At 53.5% G+C, this 18,391-nt stretch overlaps 1 protein-coding gene across 1 annotated transcript; it reads right to left on the reverse strand.

Moving 5' to 3' along the window:
* Positions 1-639: 639 nt before the first annotated feature.
* Positions 640-1,098, reverse strand: CCDC182 (coiled-coil domain containing 182). Its single transcript, XM_026517416.3, has one exon. It carries the CDS (start codon positions 1,096-1,098, stop codon positions 640-642), a length of 459 nt encoding a protein of 152 aa, XP_026373201.1.
* Positions 1,099-18,391: the final 17,293 nt, after the last annotated feature.

An 18,391-nucleotide genomic window follows, 5' to 3' on the forward strand; every position in this document is an offset into this window, starting at 1 on the left:
CTTGGGACCCCAGCCATCCGAGCCCTCAGGAGCTCTGTGGACCTCTTTGGCCAGACTGACGACCAAGTGCAGAGGAAGTTCAGGTGGGTCAAAGCCAGCAAAGACAGGTGAGATATGACGACGGTCTAGCAAGGAAAGCGGGCAGAAAAGCCCACAAGGCCGGATTCGAGCTACGAAAGTACAGTGCTCGGGCCTCTCCGGGCTCGGGAGCACAATCGACCCCTCTCGGTGGACCACGCATCAGGTAACGACCAGGAGAGCCTCGAGTCATTAAAAGAAAGGTAAATCTGTTGCACACATCAATTTAAGAAGATTTAAAAAAAAAAAAAAGCATGTTATACATTTGAGCAATATCACCATGACGAACAGAACAGTTGACGGTGAAAGTTACAGGTGTCTGAAACATGGAGGCTTGGGGCCTCCCTCTGTGATGAGGCTGGGCAAACGGAGCTTCACCCAAAGAACATACTGGGGCCTTTTCACCTCTCAGCAAGGTGTTATTGAGGTAGAAGGAAAGCAGTGGGGAGGGGGAAAGGGAAGCAAACGGACAGGGACTTAGGGTCGGTCCTTCCATTTAAAAAAGCAATCTTCCACGCGGCCACTCTGCCGGAGCCGGGCTCCCACGGGAGGACGGTCGCCTCAGCTGGCCTGCACCTTCCTGGGGCCGAGTGCGTCCCGGCCCGAGCCCAGCAGCATGCGCTCCAGCCGCCGGCAGTGCTCCCGGAGCTGCTTCTCACGGGGCAGCAGGAAGGTGAGGACCTTGTTGCGCACGACGCCGCGGTCCTCCTCCTCCCTCAGCCGCTGCCTCACGCGGGCCGCCTGCTCCTCCTGCTGTGCCAGCGCCCCGTTCAGCTCGCAGAAGGCGTCCTCCAGGTAGTGGATGGCCTTCAGCGCCTCCTTCTTGAAGTCCTCCAGCTCCCGTTGCACCCCTGCCACCTTCCGCTGCAGGATCTCCAGGTCAGCCGGCGGCAGGAGGCAGGAAGGCCAGGACTGAGGGAGGGAGAAGTCTCCAGACTGGAGGCCGCTCTCCACCATCTTCTTTCCCTGTAAGGTGTTCACCTTCATGAGGATGGACCCAGCCTGGTAGAGGGGTTCCATGGTCTCTCTGCCCGTGTGGACAAAGAGACGGAGCTAAGAGACCCTTCGGGGCCAGAGAATTTTATTTATTTATTTATTTGTAATTTTTGGCTGGAGACACAATCCTTCGGAGTGGAGAAACCCGCGCATTGTGACATCGGGGCCCTTCAGCCAACCAGGACGAAAGCCACAATCCATTCATTTGCATATCGTAGCCTCCCTGGTTGGTTATCCAGGGCTCTGTCTGCTCATCTACCCAAACTGTCTTCCGGTTGTGTGGGTTTTCATCGACTCATTACCCTCCCAGAACCAGAGCTCAGTCTCTCCCTTTACCCGAGGGACAGCCGAGGCCCAGAGCAGAGCCGTGAACAGGCCAGAGCAAGGCGGGCCAGCGAGCCGGGCGTGGCGCTCTCCCACGCACGGTGTCCGGGCCTCGGCTCCTCACAGGGAAACTGGCTTCTCGGCCGTGTGTCCGACGTTCTAAGATCCGCACAGCCCTTCCTTGAAACCTCTCCTGAAGCACTTACTACCTTCACACTCTTTTTCTGACCTAGGACCTTGTCCTTCCAGATCCCCGTGGCCCAAGAAATTCCATGAAGGCATTGTCCGAGATGAGGCCTGAGCTCACTTCTAGCTCTAGTGAGGCTGAAGAAGAAGAAGGAGGAGGAGGAGGAGGAGGAGGAGGAGGAGGAGGAGGAGGAAGAGGAAGAGGGGAAGGGGAAGGAGAAAAGAAGAAAGAGAGAAAGAAAAGAAAGAAAGAAGGAAAGAAAGAAAGAAAGAAAGAAAGAAAGAAAGAAAGAAAGAAAGAAAGAAAAGCATTTCCTGGTTCCAAATCCATACTCCTACAACAGTGCCAGCATTCTAGATAATCTTAGAAGTTAGAAGGCATGTGCTTAGGTTTTGATGTGAGCTCCACGGTGGTGCTGACTCAGTTATGTGCTGGGTGAAATCGGGTCACTCACTCACTTATTCAGCAAGTCCTTACTGAGTGTCACTCTGCACCTTGACCAGGGAGCAAGCGTGAGCAAGAGTGCCTGGTGCCCCATTCCCTGCCCTGCCGGGTCATGCCTGAATGTCGACGCAGATGAGAAAACAACATGCGGAAGGGTGACTCTCGTGCTTCTTACCTGAACACTCTAAGAAAGGAAACTGTTTCCCACTAGCTTATGTCAGTTTAGCGAGGAACAGACCTCTACCCCGCCTATCTCAATGCCCAGCCCAGACTTCTCTCCTGGCCTCCAAGCGTGAGCATCTCTCCGACAGCGTGCCTCAAATCCAATCTATCCAAAGCTGGATTGGTTATCATTTTGTCCAAACTGCTGCTTGTTCCAATATGGACATCAAGCTAACGATGCCCCCATGGAGTGGAACCCACAGGAGAAACCAGGGATCAGCCTAGCCCCTTCTGCATCCAAGTGGCTCTGCGTTCTCTTGACTTTGCCCAGGCTGAGCACCCTAGGACCAAACCACCTGGGCAGGGTCTCAGCTCCACCACCTGTAAGTTGTGTCTCTCTGGCAGATGACCTGACCTCCTCTATAAAGCAGGGATACTAATTCAGGGGTGTGCAGCTCCCTGGGCGGTGGGGGGGAGGGGCAGGCGGAAGGCTCTGATTTATAGCTGTTGCCTATTTCCATGGTGTGAATACTCCCACCACGCTGCTTTTGAACTACTAACAGGACGTCTCTGGGTAGAGGTGCACATGGTCAGCTCTCGTGAGCGGTACAAGCTGACCCCAGCATCACAGGACCCTCGATGAGGACAGCTGCTGACCCTGAGATGAGGAGTGACGCAGCTGGAGTACCTTGCAGGAGGCATCAGAGAGGGCATTTTGTAAGAAAGCATATGGCTAAACTAGGGTAGAAGTTTGAATCTCAAGATGAGGCAGCAGCTCTAATTACTGAGACAGAATGGTGAAAAGAGCACTGTTGTAGGAGTCAGGAGATCGGGAGTCTGAAATTGCTGTGACCACGGGTCAATCACCTACCTGCTTTCCCTGTTCCCCCTGGTACAATGTGAGTAGGTGGGAGATAGCTTCTCTGCGGTCTCTGGTTCTAAGATCCGCGTAGCCCTTCCTTTGAACCATTCCCGAGGCACTGACCCCCTTCCCCCTGTTTTTGGGAACTGGGATCTTCTCCTCCCAGTCCCCAATGGCACAGTAAATTCCATGAGGACAGGGAGTGTGCATTTCTCATCCTATGTACCCTCAAGTGTCCTGCCTGGTGTCCTGCACATAATGGCACTCAGAAAACTAGATGAAATAGAATCGATGTTCTTAGGTGGCTATCCTAGCCAACGACTCCCCTAGCTTTCCCTCTGACATGGCGCCACCTACTGGCCTGAGATGGAACAACATGCTCTTTATTCTCCAGCCCAGAATCCAGCCGTGGACTGGGGAGATGGTATAAACAGGCTTGGCCTTATGGTGTATTCATTGGGGGGGGGGGGGGGGGGGGGGTGCAGGTCCCACACATAGTAGGTTCTCAATGAATATATATTTTGTTAATCAGTGAAAAAAAGAACGTGTGCCTGTCTTCTGGTTTCTGTCATTTTTTTAGTGTCTTTTCTGTTTGTGCCTCTCTCTCTCTCTCTGATTTGAATCTCTGCCTCTTTATCTCTGTCTCCCACAGGGAATGGTGGAAGTCATCACCAGAGCTATGAAAGCAAAGCAGCAAAAGTTAAGGAGGAATGGCAATCTCTCAATCTCCTGGTGCTTTCTAAGGAGATTTCATTTCATTGCTCCTGAAACCTGGCCAGGGAGGACAGCTTCCACACAAGCCCCAGCAAGGTTGAGGGAGAATGAGCACTCTGTCCGCAGAAGACCCCAGGCTCAGTGGCCTCCCGATCCTTCGGAGAGACCTCAGCCAGGACGACCCGATGTGCACACGCTCTGAATGTCCTCCTCCCTGAAGGTCTATCACGCAGGGCTATGCTTTCTCCAAAATTTCCTTCCAGTCCCAGGAAAGGAAGGAGGCAGATTGAGCTGTCCCCTTCAGGATGGCAAGGGCAAGGGCTTCTAGCAATGCCTTCTAGCCAGAGGGCAAGGCATTTCCGGGCCATGGTCAGGAGGGTTTCTCTGCCCTTGGCCTGTTTCTGCAGTTCACAGGCCCACTGCGTCTCAAAAAAAAAAAAAAAAAATGGGGGGCTGGGGAGTGTATCAACCCCACAGAGATCCAGGCCCCACCCCTGAGAATCAGACAACCTGAATGGCTAAGGGCTCAGGGGCGGGCATGTTTTAGGAGGTCCAGGGTTGGGGACCGCTGGATCAGAGCACATTCCTGCTGGGCCCTGCCCGCCCCTCGAGAATGGAAACCACATGGCTCATCAGCCCTCCCCAGCCTCTGCCATGTGTGCCCTCCCCGTGCTTCTGCCTCTGCATGTGAAATAAACCTGGATCCTTTTGAGGATCAGGAAAAGGGACACAACACAGGTGCACTCCTTCATGTCTGTCTGTCTTTCTTTCTCTCTCTCTCTTTTTCTTTCTTTCTTTTTCTAGTGAGAGAGAACACAAGCAGGGGGCAGAGGGAGAGGGAGACGTAGGCTCCCCAGTGAGCAGGGAGCCCAATGCAGGGCTTGATCCCAGGACCCTGGGATCATGACCTGAGCCAAAGGCAGACACTTAACCGACTGAGCCACCCAGGTCTCCCCATATGTCTTTTTTTTTTTTTTTAAAGATTATTTACTTTAGAGAGAGAGAGTACAAGCATAAGGGGCAGAGGGAGAAGGAGAGAGCCTCAAGCAGACTTTGCACTGAGCGCAGAGCCCAAAGTGGGGCTCGATCTCACAACCCTGAGATCACACCCTGAGCCGAAACCAAGAGTTGGATGCTTAACCAACTATACCACCCAGGTGCCCCCTGTGTATGTCTTTAAAGGTGAGGGAAACCCTCCAAAACTCCTGACAGCCCCATTCCTAAACCAAGCGCTGGCTGGGGGTTGGAGGTCCTGCAGATAGCTCACACTAATCACGGGTCCCCTCCTGGGCTGGGGCTCGGCCTGGCCTCCCCGAAGCACCCACCCCCCAATACAAGGACTACGTTGGGGTTCTGAGCCCAAGCGAGATGGGGAGGATAGGCAACCAACTGGGGCTTCTGCAGAGAATAGTTTTATTTGAAGAAGAAGCGAAAGGCCCACGCTTAATTCCCCAAAATGAATTACTAATGTCAGCTTTCAGAGGAGAGAGTAGAGAAACATTCGGAGTAGAGAAACAATCTTCTAGGAATTCCTGAAAACTGGTCTATCCCCATCCCAAGAAAAAGTTATGAAAAAAAAGAACACGAGATCAGAGCAATCTCTCACAAACACCAAAAAGCACGTGTTTGGAGATTTCTAAAGCAGAGAGAACAGTTGTGGGCCTTATCCAGAATATTCTTTTCCCAGAATCCCCTGGGCCTGGGCCTCCCTCGGCAGCTGCTGGCCTGAGTGAGGATGCGACTACACAGCGAACGTCTCCCCAGATATGCCCCTATCAACAATGACAATCTCGACACAGTGCATCTTAAATCCTAGAGAAGGTCTTCCCTTCCCTCTGTCCATCCACTCTCCCAGCCACCGGGCCCGCCTTCTGTTCATCCACCCATCCAGGTGCGTATTCGGTGACACCTGCAGAGCACCTGCCCGGTGTACACTCCGTCAGCGAACAAGATAGAGAAGACCCCTGTTCTCCAGCCACTGGCATTTCAATGGAAGGAGACAGACAATAAAGTGAAGCAAGCAAGAAATAAGGTGATTTGGGCTGGTGCTAAATGCTCAGAAGCCAGGAAACAGCAAGGTGACAGCCTGGGGCAGGGCGCTCAGGCAGGGCCTTTGGGAGGGAGGGCATTCGGGGTGAGACAGGATGGGGAGGATGACTGGGAGTCATGTTCAGAATAGAAGCACAAGCGGAAGGGCTTCGAGGCTGGAGGAGCTTAAAAGGCCGGGTGAGTGGGGGCCACGAGAAGGAAGAGGGGAGGGGAGGTGCGGGGGCCCCCGCCTCGGAGAGGCACGGGGCGGTTTCCCCAGTGTACCCCATGCGGCACGAGGGCTGTCAAGGGCTACTGCTGCTGTGCCTGCAGCTGGTACTCCAGTCCGGGGAATGGGGACAAGGCTGGGATGCGGCAGGGCCGGGGGGCGGGGGGAGCCCAGGATCAAGAACCGAACTCAGGGCTGTTCACCGTGATTAATGAACCTGGAGCCGGAGCCCCAAGGAGCAGTGCTAAAAATACCTGCTTCCCTCTGAGGTTTGGCAGCTGCCACCCAGCCACTGCGACCCATCGCCATTTGTCATAATTTGACACCGATAAGGAGTGTCCACGGGGCCGTGTGTCTGCAAGAGTCAGATCACCCGCAGCCCACCGGCCAGCTGGTCCTCAGAAACTAACCGTGCCATTTCCTACCTGAACCCTTCCCCCATCCCTGAGCCCCCCCTCGGCCACCCCTGCATGCGCCTGCCACCTGCCCGCCGCCCGCCGAGCTCCCTTCCCCTCCTGGAACCTGAGCGGACCCGCCTCCGGGGTGGGAGCCAAGGTGTTCTCCAGAGCGGAGCGCGTGGTGGGATGCCGTGTTTCACGCCGCGGCGGCCCTGCAGCTCGGACCGGAGCCATCCAGCAGAGGCTCTGCCAGCCCAGGGCGGCACTTTAATTAAAATATGTAAAACATCTTGGTGGGAGTGGATCTGAAGACACAGGAGTGGTCCTTGGACAGGAGAAATGCAGGCGCTCCCCCCACTGCCCCCCCCCCCCCCCCGCAGTGGTGCTGGCCCTTCTCCAGCCCCGGAGGCCGAGGCTTGTGCCAGGAGGGCCTCCAAAGCATGCCGGGGCGTGCTGACGTCTGTCTTGCTCCATCCACCGCTCCACTGGGCTCAGAACGCAGCTGGGGCAGAAGCAGCCTCGCAGAAGAGAGTCCACAGTCCAGCAGGGCGGCCCAGAGAGCACGCCGGGGAGGGCCCCACATCACCCCAGTGGAATATTCTATCCTCGCTCTCAATACTAGTTTCCCTAAACGACCCCTCAGGACACCGGGACGCGGACACTTATATGAACTCTTCAGCAAAGCCATTGCTATCGCCCAGACTAAGAAGCATCCGAGGTTTCCTCTTCCCGCAGACGGCCCTCTGTGTCGGCAGGAACCGTGGTCTGCGCTGTTTAGGACAGGCACGAGCAAGCTTGCTTGCACAGAGGTCAAATCAGAAAAATATACAGGCCCAAATTTTTAAACCCATCTTTTCTTAAAATCTGAAAATGCCATTGTGTTAAATACCCTTTCCTTTCCCCCTCGCTGAAGGAATCGGTGATTCTTTCTGAAATGTCAGGACCCCTGAAAATAATTGCAGCCCATTTCCTCTGCAATGACATAGACTGTGCAGAGTGTGGAGGGGCCCAGGGAGGCAGACTGGACCCTGACCCCGGCCAGAGACTAGGAAGCCGCAGGGGCCCATTGGGAGCTCCTGTTCCGGGGAAGCAAGGGGCAGGGCTAGCGTTTGGAGGTGAGTCTCTGGGGGGAACAACAGAGCGCACACAGGAGGGGTGAGGTGGGCCCAGCGGTGTGGGAGCGGCTGGTTCTCCTTCCCACCCCCAGGCCTCCCGAGAGGAGAGCGGGGAGCAGAGCGGGGCAGGAGGGAGCCCAGGGGCTCTATAGTAACCCAGCCCTGAGAGGAGCTGCGGCTCCCTCTGGCCTGGGCCAGCTTCCTCAGGCTAGGCTGGAGCCACTGCCTGCGTGTCGGGGTGTCAAGCTGAATTATATGAGCTTAAAAACCAAATCCCCTCCTTCCTGGGTTACTTAACTGTCTGCCTGGCGAGGCTGGGGGGTTACTGTGACAGACACCAGGGCCTGGCTGCTCCAGACACCAGGACTCCTAATGATGAGTAATGACATCAAACCATCGAAAAGTTACCCAGCGTGCCGCGCGGCAGGGACACACACCGCTTCCCATGGAAGCCTGGGCCAGGGAGACGGGGTGCAGGCGTCCTGTGTCCTGGGGCAGAGTGGGACCCCTCTCCCACCCCAGCCAGGGGTTTCTGGCTCCAGGCACTTGGCTGTCACAGGGATTGTTTGGGGTCCACGGGCTAGGGTTTGTCTTTTGTTCAAGAGTACAGCCCCCCATTCATTCGTGCATTCATTCAACACACACTTACTGAATGACTACGATGCCAGGTACGGTGCTTGCCGCTCCGGCAGAAGACGGCTAAGATGGGGTGTCTGCCTGAGAGAACCTGGGAATCTTGCACGTCCAGCGTCACAGGCTCCCGAGAGGCTGCGGGGGTCGGACCACCCAGAGCAGGGGCTCCACGTTCGACTGGCCCTCTCGCAGGGACAAGGGGCAGGCTGCAGACAGAGTTTGAAGATCCCAGCCCCGCCTCAACCTGAGGTTCAGTTTGAGCCTGTGAGAGCCCCCAGCCCCGAGTCTTACCACATCCCTCCGGGGTTGGCCGGGAATATGTCAAATCGGGAGTCCTCTGTTTTGGCCTCATAGACACTGAAGCCCAGTGATTCTCGAACTTTGGTATATACATTACAATCTTTGGGGGAAAGTGTTAAAAGTCATTTTTAAGGTCTGGATTTCTCCCTTAAGAGAGGCTAATTCAGGAGGTCTTGGGAGACTGGAGTTAGGGTGATCAACCCTATTGATTTGCCCTGAACCAAGGGGGTTCCTGGGATGTGAGACTTTCCGTTTTTAAAACCCGGCCTGTCCCAGGAGATCTGGGAAAAGTCACCCTAGCTGAGGCTGACATGCGAGTCTCTGCCCAAGAACATTCCTTTCTTCCTTGGGTCAAAGACTTCTATTTTGATCAGGCAGTAACATGCTCAGGGAAGGTGAGCCATCACTCAGGCCCAGGCGCTGAGCCTCACTGCATCCATGCATTCAGTAAGGCCATTCCGCCTTGCTATTGCCTCTGACCCATTTCATACCAATGAGTTGTAAAGAAAAGGCTTATGGAAAAGTATTATGTCTGATGGAAAAGAGTGAGGTTCGGGGAGTGGCAGTGGGTGGGCTGTGTCCTGCCCCTTTTCCTGCCTTGGACACAGTTGTATGAGAACGTGATGGTTGGAATGGTGGCAGCCATTCTGCAATCGTGAGGCAACAAACCTAAGGATGAATAATTAGATAAAAAGACATCCCCCCCTTTTTCACAACATAAAACACCAAACCTCAAATTATCTACCTCCAGTTTTCTTGATATGTGATTAAATGTCTTTCTTGTTCAAATAACTGTCATCTGGCATTGTGTTAATTGCAGCCAAGCACATCATGACCGTTACAGAGTACCTAGAAATTAACAAGATCCCCAAAATCGTTCTGACGCTCTTCATCAAGCTGGCTAATCCAATGGTTCTCAAAGTGTGGTCTTTGGATCAGCAACAACCAGCATCACCTGGGAACTTGTTAGAAATGCAAATTCTCAGACCCAACCCAGACCTTCTGAATCAGACCCTCTGGGAAATGGGGCCCAGCAGTCTATTTTAACAAGGCCTCCAGATGATTCTGAAGATTGCTAGTTTAAAAATCATTGCGCTAAAAGGACACCTGGGTGGCTCGGTTGACTAAGTGTCCAGCCAAGTGTCTTGATCTCAGCTCAGGTCTTCAGCTCAGGGTTGTGAGTTCAAGCCCCACGTTGGGCTCCAGGCCGGGTGGGGACCCTACCAAAAACAAATTAAAAAATCATTGAGCTAATCAATATCGGAGACTTCCTGACTACTACTAGACCCCAAAAACTTCTGGAGAGGCTTTTCAACTTAACCCATGTTGCACCTGCGTCCTTGCTTGGAAAATAAGGTGATACGTCGTCCCGCCTTTGTGCTTTTCTCCTCCCTCTCTAGTTTCTTCTCCAGGGGATCTTGCACTAGTTGGATGCTTTGGGTCAGATTTAAAATCAATTTATGTGATTGCCCAGCATGTGGTCATGGGGAGAGAGGGAGGTCTTCATGGTCAGGGCTGGCTGGGGCAGGGGTGAACGCAGTAGGCCCAGCCTACCGGGGGAGAGTGGGCATCGCTGTCCCTGACCCGGTAATCCTGGCTGAGCGTGTCTACCCGCCATGAACGCCCACTCATCAGACATCGCATGGCATGGCGGAGACCCGGGACGAGGGGGAGGGGGCAGCCCAAGCAGCTTCACCTTCTCTTCCAGGGACGCCAGCCTTCTATATTTATTCCAGGGAGTCCCCCACTTCTCCACACAACGAATTACTCCAACCCCAGTGAGAGTCCAACAGCAGCAACTGAACAATAGACTCCACGTGGCACGGGGAATCCATTCTGTTAGCTAAGAAAGAAATTATTAAGGCCCTAATTACACTTCCTCATTGTAGTACTTTCCTCAGCATTTCCCCTGTGCTCCAGCCCTCTATCATGCTTCTTCACGACTGAGTCCACTGTCAAATGATTCTCCTGTAAGCAACACATTATTAAAAATAATTTACTACAAATAAAAAAATTATAATAATTCCTACCATTCATTTAGTGCTTTCCACGTGGCAGGCCCAGGGGCTTTGCACGCACTTTTTGAGGCCGAAAAGCCGCCAGCCTAGTGAGGCTACCCAAGGCTCGTCTTGGTCCCGGTTCAATTCGGGGTGTACGTCCTAGAGCGCTGGCTTCCTTTGTCCATCTTCCGTGCGTATCAGATAAGGCTGGAATGCCATCGACTGTTTAAACCCCCGCGCCACTTCCGCGGCAGGGGCCAAGCGGGCCACACTGCCGACACAGACCTGCTGGCCAGCAGCCCCCCCCCCCCCCCCGCCCGGGGTGGCTGAGAAGGCCGGTCATTAGCTGAAGTTCTACACCCCAAATCCAGCTCGTGGAAGGTATCCAATGGTTCTGAAGTGAGTTGTCAGAAAGTGAGGGCTGCAAGAAGTCCCGCCTGGCCTATCTCTGGTCGGGGGTCCCTGACGTCTCTGGCTCCCACTCGCTCCCATTGGTCTTGCTTTGGGCTCATCTCTCCGAGGGCTCCCCCAACCCCTAGCCAAGCCCTGTTTTCAGGCTACCAGCAACCATGGACGCATCCCAGGAAGAGCGGGGCTTTACTGGTATTCAGGTCCCGCTCACATCCGCAGGCAGACACACTTCCATCTCACGATGATCACTGGCCTGACAGGTCCTCAGCTAATCTCATGATGAACGCTTGTCTTTTCTTTTTTTTTTTTTAATTTAATTAGTGAAATTTAAAAAAAATTTTTTAATAATAATTTTTTATTATGTTAGTCACCATACGGTACATCCTTAGTTTCTGGTGTAGTGTTCCATGATTCATTGTTTGGATAAACGCTTTTCTTGCCTATAATTGTTGGGTCATTATTACCACCGAGACCTGGACACCCAATGGCCCCTCTCAGTAGGACAATGACATGGGTGGCTACGAAGGACATGAGAGTTGGCATAAGCAGGAAAGCCAGAAAAGGCCGGTGATCAGAAGGAAACGTTCGAGACGATCTTAGGGCCCTCCTGCTGAGGGGGGGCAAGACAGAACAGGAGCCTTCAGAGCTAAGCAGAGAAGACTCGTAACCGCCAAATTTGAGGTCGCTCCTGCAGCCAAGCCTTCAAGGCCAAGCGGGCTGGCCCCTCCCACACCCTATGTTGACGGACAGCAAGTAGCTGGCCCCTCCCACAGCGCCCCCTTGCCTTCTGCTTGATAGCCTGGGGCATCTCAGTCCCCCCCAGCTACAGAAACGCGTTCTTGCCACAAGTCCGGTAGCTCCAAGCCGCCCGATGCCCATCCAGCAGAGAGAGCAGAAAACCCCGAGGAGGGCCTGCGGGCCTGGCTTTTAAAGCCCGTTTGGTGTGACTCCTGTGACTCACGGCCCGTGGGCTGGGGAGGGGTCGGAATGATCGCCCGCGTTGGGGAAGACAGCTCAGCAGAGCTTGGCCACGGCTTCCCAGGGAACTGCTTCTAAGACACAGTGTTGGGGGCGCAATGAAAACTTCCGCTCCGTGGGAGAGGGGCTAACTGCGAACCCCTGCCAGGGCAGGGTGCTTGCCAGAGCCCAGGAAGGGCCGCAACGGCCCCCCGCACACCCCCGGAGTCACAAGGCCTTCAGGAATCAATCACCTTCTGCTGGACCCAAGTCCTGTCTGAGCAGGAGTTTTTTTCCCTCTGTGCTTGCCGGCGGAGGTCAGAGTTCACATCAAATGTCATTAATCATCTTCCCGGGGGCTGGGGGCTTCTTGGACAGTCCTATTAATCAGAGGCCTATCACACCCGCAGCCTGGCTGGGTCGCCATTGTCCTGTTTCTCACCTATCATCGGAAGATTAGATTATCAGTGACAGCTGAGACACCCTTTGAGTCACAGGGAAGCCAGAGAATAGGGTTGCTTCTATTTTTTTATTTATCCTCCTGATTTGAGGATGAGCTGTTTCTTGTCTTGTCACACTGCATCCTTTTCTTCAAAGCATCAGCTTTAGGAATCCAATTTGTCAAACTGGACAATCATTGGCAAATCCATAAAAAAAAAAAAGAAAAAAAAAATCTCAGCGACTTTATCAAAAGAGGTAAAATAAAGCAGAAGGTTTTAAATGGAGCCTGAAAGGATTAGAAAATAAGTTGCGTTTGACAACAATTAATCTGGGGAAAGCGAGGGCTTTGTCAAAAAGGAACAGGCAGATGTGTCCAGAAGGGATTCTGGACATCTATCCAGTGCCTGGGCATGACCCGTCTTCCAGAGGGGGTCAGGGTGAGACCAGGTGCTGAAAAAGAACAGGAAGGAATGTCCTGCGTGCTTTCTCCTGACCTTCCGCCTACCAGGAACCATGGCGGCAACACAGCACGCATCTCCCTGTCTCTCCCAGGGCTGTGACTGTCTCGGTCACTGGGCAACCAGTGTATGGGGTCATCCGGGAAGGGGCGCTTTCCTGCCCTTCCCAGGTGTGGAGATCAGGTGAGCCCATGTAACACCTGAATCAGTTAGGTGGGAGAGACCTTGGCGACGTGGCACCCAGGGGCTGCAAAGCCAGATAAGGGGGGGCCCGAGGAGCAATGGGAACCTGAGGTGGGGTGGGGCACACAGGCCTGCCCAGAGGGTGTGAGGCCCTGTCCTTGACTCATCACTGCCTGGTGGGAAGGGGAACTCAAGTCCATCAGATCTTCCTGATTCTCACAAGATTCTGGAGACCCGGCTTTTTATGGGAACACTCCCCATTTAAGTGCTGGCAATTGACTTAACCAAAAAGGACATCATTGTGCATACTAAGCAAAACCTGTGGGGGTGGGGGGGTCCACTTTGGCACCTGGGATTTGTGAAACTGCCTGGGTGCAAATGACTGTGGGGCACGGAGCACCTGGCAAATGCCGGCCTAACACAGCTACTTAGAAGCAGAGCCAGTTCGAGAGCCAGGGCTGTCTGCTCCAGACCCGATTCTATGATCCTGTGCGTGACCAGTTAGCAGGTACAGTCATCCAAGGGCAATCAGAGTGATTAGAATTAAGAGAGCCTAGATCCCACAACCTCGCCTTGAAATCAGAGAAGGGACTGAGTCAGACAAGGTTCAAGTGACCGTCTTCATTTCATTTTGCTACCTGACAACACTAGCTTGAGTGATTTTGTGAGGTCTGGGGCCGGAGGCCAGGGAGGGCTGTGAGCTCCGTGGGGGTATATTAGCCGCTTGACCAGCCCGAAGCTGGAGCTTGGGAGCCAAACGACCCAGTTCTGATCTTGGTTCTGCCACATAGTGGCTGTGTGACCTCCAGCAAGTTACTCAATTTCTCTGGTCCTCAGTTTCCTCGTTTTATGTATTGATATTTTTTTTAGTTTTTTTTTTTTTTAAGTAAATGCTACCCTCCCCCCCAATGTGGGGCTCAAACCCACAACCCCAAGACCAAGGGTCCCGTGCTCCACAGACTGAGCCGGCCAGGCACCCCTCCATTTCCTCATTTAAAAAATGGGAATGATGAGAGTATCAACCTCAGGAGATCGACGTGAAGAATAAAAGCGGCATAGAAGGGGCACCTGGGTGGCTCAGTTGTTAAGTGTCTTCGGCTCTGGTCGTGATCCCAGGGTCCTGGGATCGAGCCCCGAGTTGGGCTCTGCGCTCAGCAGGGAGCCTGCTTCTCCCTCTCCCACCCCCCCTGCTTGTGTTCCCTCTCTAGCTGCGTCTCTCTCTGTCAAATAAATAAAATCTTAAAAAAAAAAAAAAAGGTGGCATAAAAGAGAGCTTGCCACATGGCAAGGGTTCACTAAACCATTGTGGGGTTTTTTGTTTGTTTTTTGGGGTTTTTTTTTTTTTAAGATTTTTATTTATTTATTTGACAGAGACAGGCAGCGAGAGAGGGAACACAAGCAGGGGGAGTGGGAGAGGAAGAAGCAGGCTCCCAGCAGAGGAGCCCAATATGGGGCTCGATCCCAGGACTCTGGGATCACGCCCTGAGCCGAAGGCAGACGCTTAACGACTGCGCCACCCAGGCGCCCCTCACTAAACCATTGTTGTTGTTATAATACGTGATCATAGTTTATTTCGTCCTCAGTGGGCCTGATACGGAGACACGTCATGGGATGCTGAGTCTGGATGGAACCTTAGAAGCTGTTCTACTGCAACCGTCTCATCTTAGACAAGACAGCGGCACACAGATGGCGAGGGGTTTATTTTCTGCAATGGGCACATTCGAAAACCTATGCGTTCCTACAGACGTGGTCCATTCTGACCACTTTCACAGGCCTGGCCACCGTTTCATTTTCCTGCTGTGACCTCGTTGGAAGTAAAGTTTCTGCTCTACATGGGTTTAAGGCAAAGCATGCAAGTCTTCAGGCTCCCAAATACCTCACCCCGTGGGCCCCGTGAACACAGCATCACACCCTCAGGCCAGTGCTCGTTACGGAAAGATCTGTGAGACGACTCGGCCGTGTTTGTCCACGGCAAGTTTGTGACCAGCTTCACGTTTAAAAAGGCTTGTTCTGGGGCGCCCGGGTGGCACAGCGGTTAAGCGTCTGCCTTCGGCTCAGGGCGTGATCCTGGCGTTCTGGGATCGAGTCCCACATCAGGCTCCTCCGCTATGAGCCTGCTTCTTCCTCTCCCACTCCCCCTGCTCGTGTTCCCTGTCTCGCTGGCTGTCTCTCTGTCACATAAATAAATAAAATCTTTAAAAAATAAATAAATAAAAATAAAATAAAATAAAAAGGCTTGTTCTCCAAGGCGGTTTGCGATCACGAGGGAGAAGATGCGCTTCAAAGTCATTTCCGTGTTTGGGGCAAGACGCTACGGCTTGAGGCCCAGCCAGTCGATCATTTCTGAAAATTGAACACTTGCACGTAACTTGACAGGTACGGCATCTGTCTTTATTAGGGATTAAATAAAGACTTCTGGCGGCCGTGGGGGCTGGCCTGGTATGGGGTGGAAGGCCGAGATTTGGTGCTGGATGGATATGGGGACAGATCTTGACTCCTCACTTGTCCCTAAGGCCAGAGATCGTTTTTTCAGCTCTGAGTCTCCAGCCCATTCATGCGCAAAATGAAGGAAATAAAACCCACTTTGTAGGACTTTGCGAGACTCCAAGAGAAAACGTATACGCGTGGGAGCTGTGAGCGCCCTTCCATCTCACCACATTCCCTTGAGAAGTAGAGCCTGTGCTCACGGGAAGACAAGACGGTGTTATCCGCGGACCGGCATTCGCTGAGTGACCCCAGCGGAGACCCTTGTTAAGCTCCAGGATGAGTCAGCTCGGGCCAAACGCAGGTGAATGTCAAAGGAGAGGAGAGAAGAATGGACACGGTCGTGCTTCTATGCTTCTGTTTAGGCTTCTGGTCTGAAAGCCAACTGATGACTTGTTTAAATAAGAGTCTCCACCCTCCTCGTAGCTGATCTGGAACCTGAAACTGGACACCTGGCTGAGTTTCAGTTCAGGAGAGCTATTTTCCATGTGTTGACCTTTCTGCAACCTTCCACTGTCCGGAAGCCATCTGCAGAGGGGGAAGAGCGTGACATGCCTCCCTCAGCACCCAGGGCAGGGTGAGGTGTGGCCCCTAGAGAACATTCCAGAGGGGACGTAGCCTGAGCCCAGTGGGGCCCCTGGCCCATTATTCCTGCTCTGGGGAAGAGTCCCCACGAGTGACCGTCTACCCCAGGAGTTCAAAGAGGAACGATTCCACCGCCAAGTAGGGACCGAGATAGGATGGGCCTGGGGCCTGCAGCTTGAGCGAGAGGTCGTCATGACAGCCAGTACGCGGTGAACATCTGCTTGTGAGCTAAGGGCGATGCCTGAAGCTTCACACCAGCATCTTACTCGACCCCACGTCAGCCTCACAAGGTAGTGAGGCTTATTGTCCTAGCTGAGAACATTGAGAAGTCAGGCCTCCTGCCCAAGGCCGCATGGCGTCCACAAGGCAGAGCCCCAGATGTGAAAGCATGGCTCCCAGCTCTCACCACTGGCCACACCCCTTCCCCAGCTGCATCGCGGTCCTGCGGGGCCCTGACAGGTGCGTCCAGGAGCTGGGCCTGTGCCCACGTCCCATCTTCAGGCAAAACCCACCTTCTTCCTGGAACAGACTCCCCTCTAGGCAGAGGCCTCTGCAGCCCACCTGGGGCCCCTTCTCCACACATTGAGATGCCACAGGTCACCTGGGCCTGGGTCTGAACCATACAAGACCAACACAGCCATCCTCAAGTGCAGATGTCATTCCTGCCTCTCTTCCCATCACCACCACCCCCCCACACACACACACCAGGCCTGCACAGACCTGCCTCCTGGGGGCTGTCGAGCCAGGGAGAGCCGAGTTCACCTCCCATTTGCTTCTGTGCTGTGTCCTTGCCCTCCCCGTGCTCACAAAGGCTCTTCTCCAATGTGCTGCTTAGGTTTGGAGCCAAGAAGAGAGGAAAAGAGGAATAGCTGAGGCCTAAAATAAGTATATGCGGGACCAGGAGAGACACTCCGGGCTCCTAGAACCACATGAAGACTCTGGAAGCATTCAGCCTCCTGAAATTGTGGCGCTTTCCCCTGCATGCTTAATACGAGCTGACAGCCTGCATTGTTCTGCCAAGACAAGGTAGCCGGAGCCCAGTGATAGGGTGAGGGGAGCAGAGGGACAAAGGCACAGGAGCTGAGGAGGGGCGAAGGCAGGGGGTGAAAAATAAAGAGAGAGGGCCGGTGGGGGGTGGCTCTTAATCGGGGGGGCCTGGCAGGAGACCCTGAGAACGGCAGCCCACTGACAGTGGAGACCAGGAGCTCCAGATGGCTTTTTGTCTCGATGCAATAAAAAATGTAATCTGACAGGCCCCGGGATGGGGCTCGGGAAACAAAAGTCTGCAGGGCGGTGGCGGGGAGGGGGGGGGGAGTGGGATTGGGCAGGGTTAAAGGTAGCGAGTCTGAGAAAGACAAAAAGAAGCTACTGTCTCTTCAAGCAATTATAGGCTTTGCGAATGACATTTAATTCCAGAAGTACACACGGGGGACAAGGTCAGTTTTTGCTGGTCTTGGCAAGGGGAGACGGATGGGAAATGCAGCGGACATTTGGCCCCCGAAGAAAGGTGATAACTTTGCCAATTAACCACGATGTGGGTTCTTTGTATCCACACCACCCTCCCCCCCACCCCCAAGTCATTAGGGGATGATATAAAGATACAGGGCCTCCTGGCGCAATTTAATTCTCATAGATGGGAAAGTGATGAGCTCTGTCGTACTGTGCAGACGTCCTGTAGGAGACCAGATGCCATATTAATGTGGCTTCTCAGAGGGGGACACACCCCCACCTGCTTCACCCGGAATATACAGACCCCCCAGGGAAGCAGCGGCACCTCTGTGGCCTCTGATGGGGCTGTCGATTTTTATTAACTAATCTCTGCTTTTCAAATCACGGCGTGTTTTCTTCCCAAAAGTCTTGGTTGCTGTGTGGACGCAGCACTCAGCAGGTTCCTGATAAATATTAAACAGTGGGTGCAGGTGTTGTCTCTAGATTTCACCGTAGGGGACAACTTCTCCAGGGGACGGGTCCCACTGTAGAACCATGGCATGGTCATCATGGCTGGAGAGCAGGAAGTTGAAGGTGTGAAGTTGTAAGGATTCTAAGGCAGGAAAATGCGGCAGGAGGTTTAGTGGCTATTAACAAGAGCCTGTCAGCAAGACGAAAATGAGAAAGCTGGAAGGTGCGCGGTGCTGGGGAGGACGTGCGGAAACGGGCACTCACATGTGGAGGAAAGGGGAGGAAAGGCTTTTTCAAAAACAGCGTGTCGACATTGATCAAAACGTTAACATCCTCACCCTGTCAGCCACCAGTCCCACAAATCCACCCAAAGGCTGATATGACCGATGTGTGCGAGGCGTAGGCATCGAGTGTTCATGGCAACCCCGTTCATGACTCAAAAAAAGGAGAAACAATCTTAAATACTCATCATTAGGGAAATTGGTGGCACACCCATACAACGA

The sequence above is a fragment of the Ursus arctos genome, unplaced genomic scaffold (genome assembly GCF_023065955.2).
Source record: "Ursus arctos isolate Adak ecotype North America unplaced genomic scaffold, UrsArc2.0 scaffold_24, whole genome shotgun sequence".
In the NCBI taxonomy this organism is placed as follows: Eukaryota; Metazoa; Chordata; class Mammalia; order Carnivora; family Ursidae; genus Ursus; species Ursus arctos.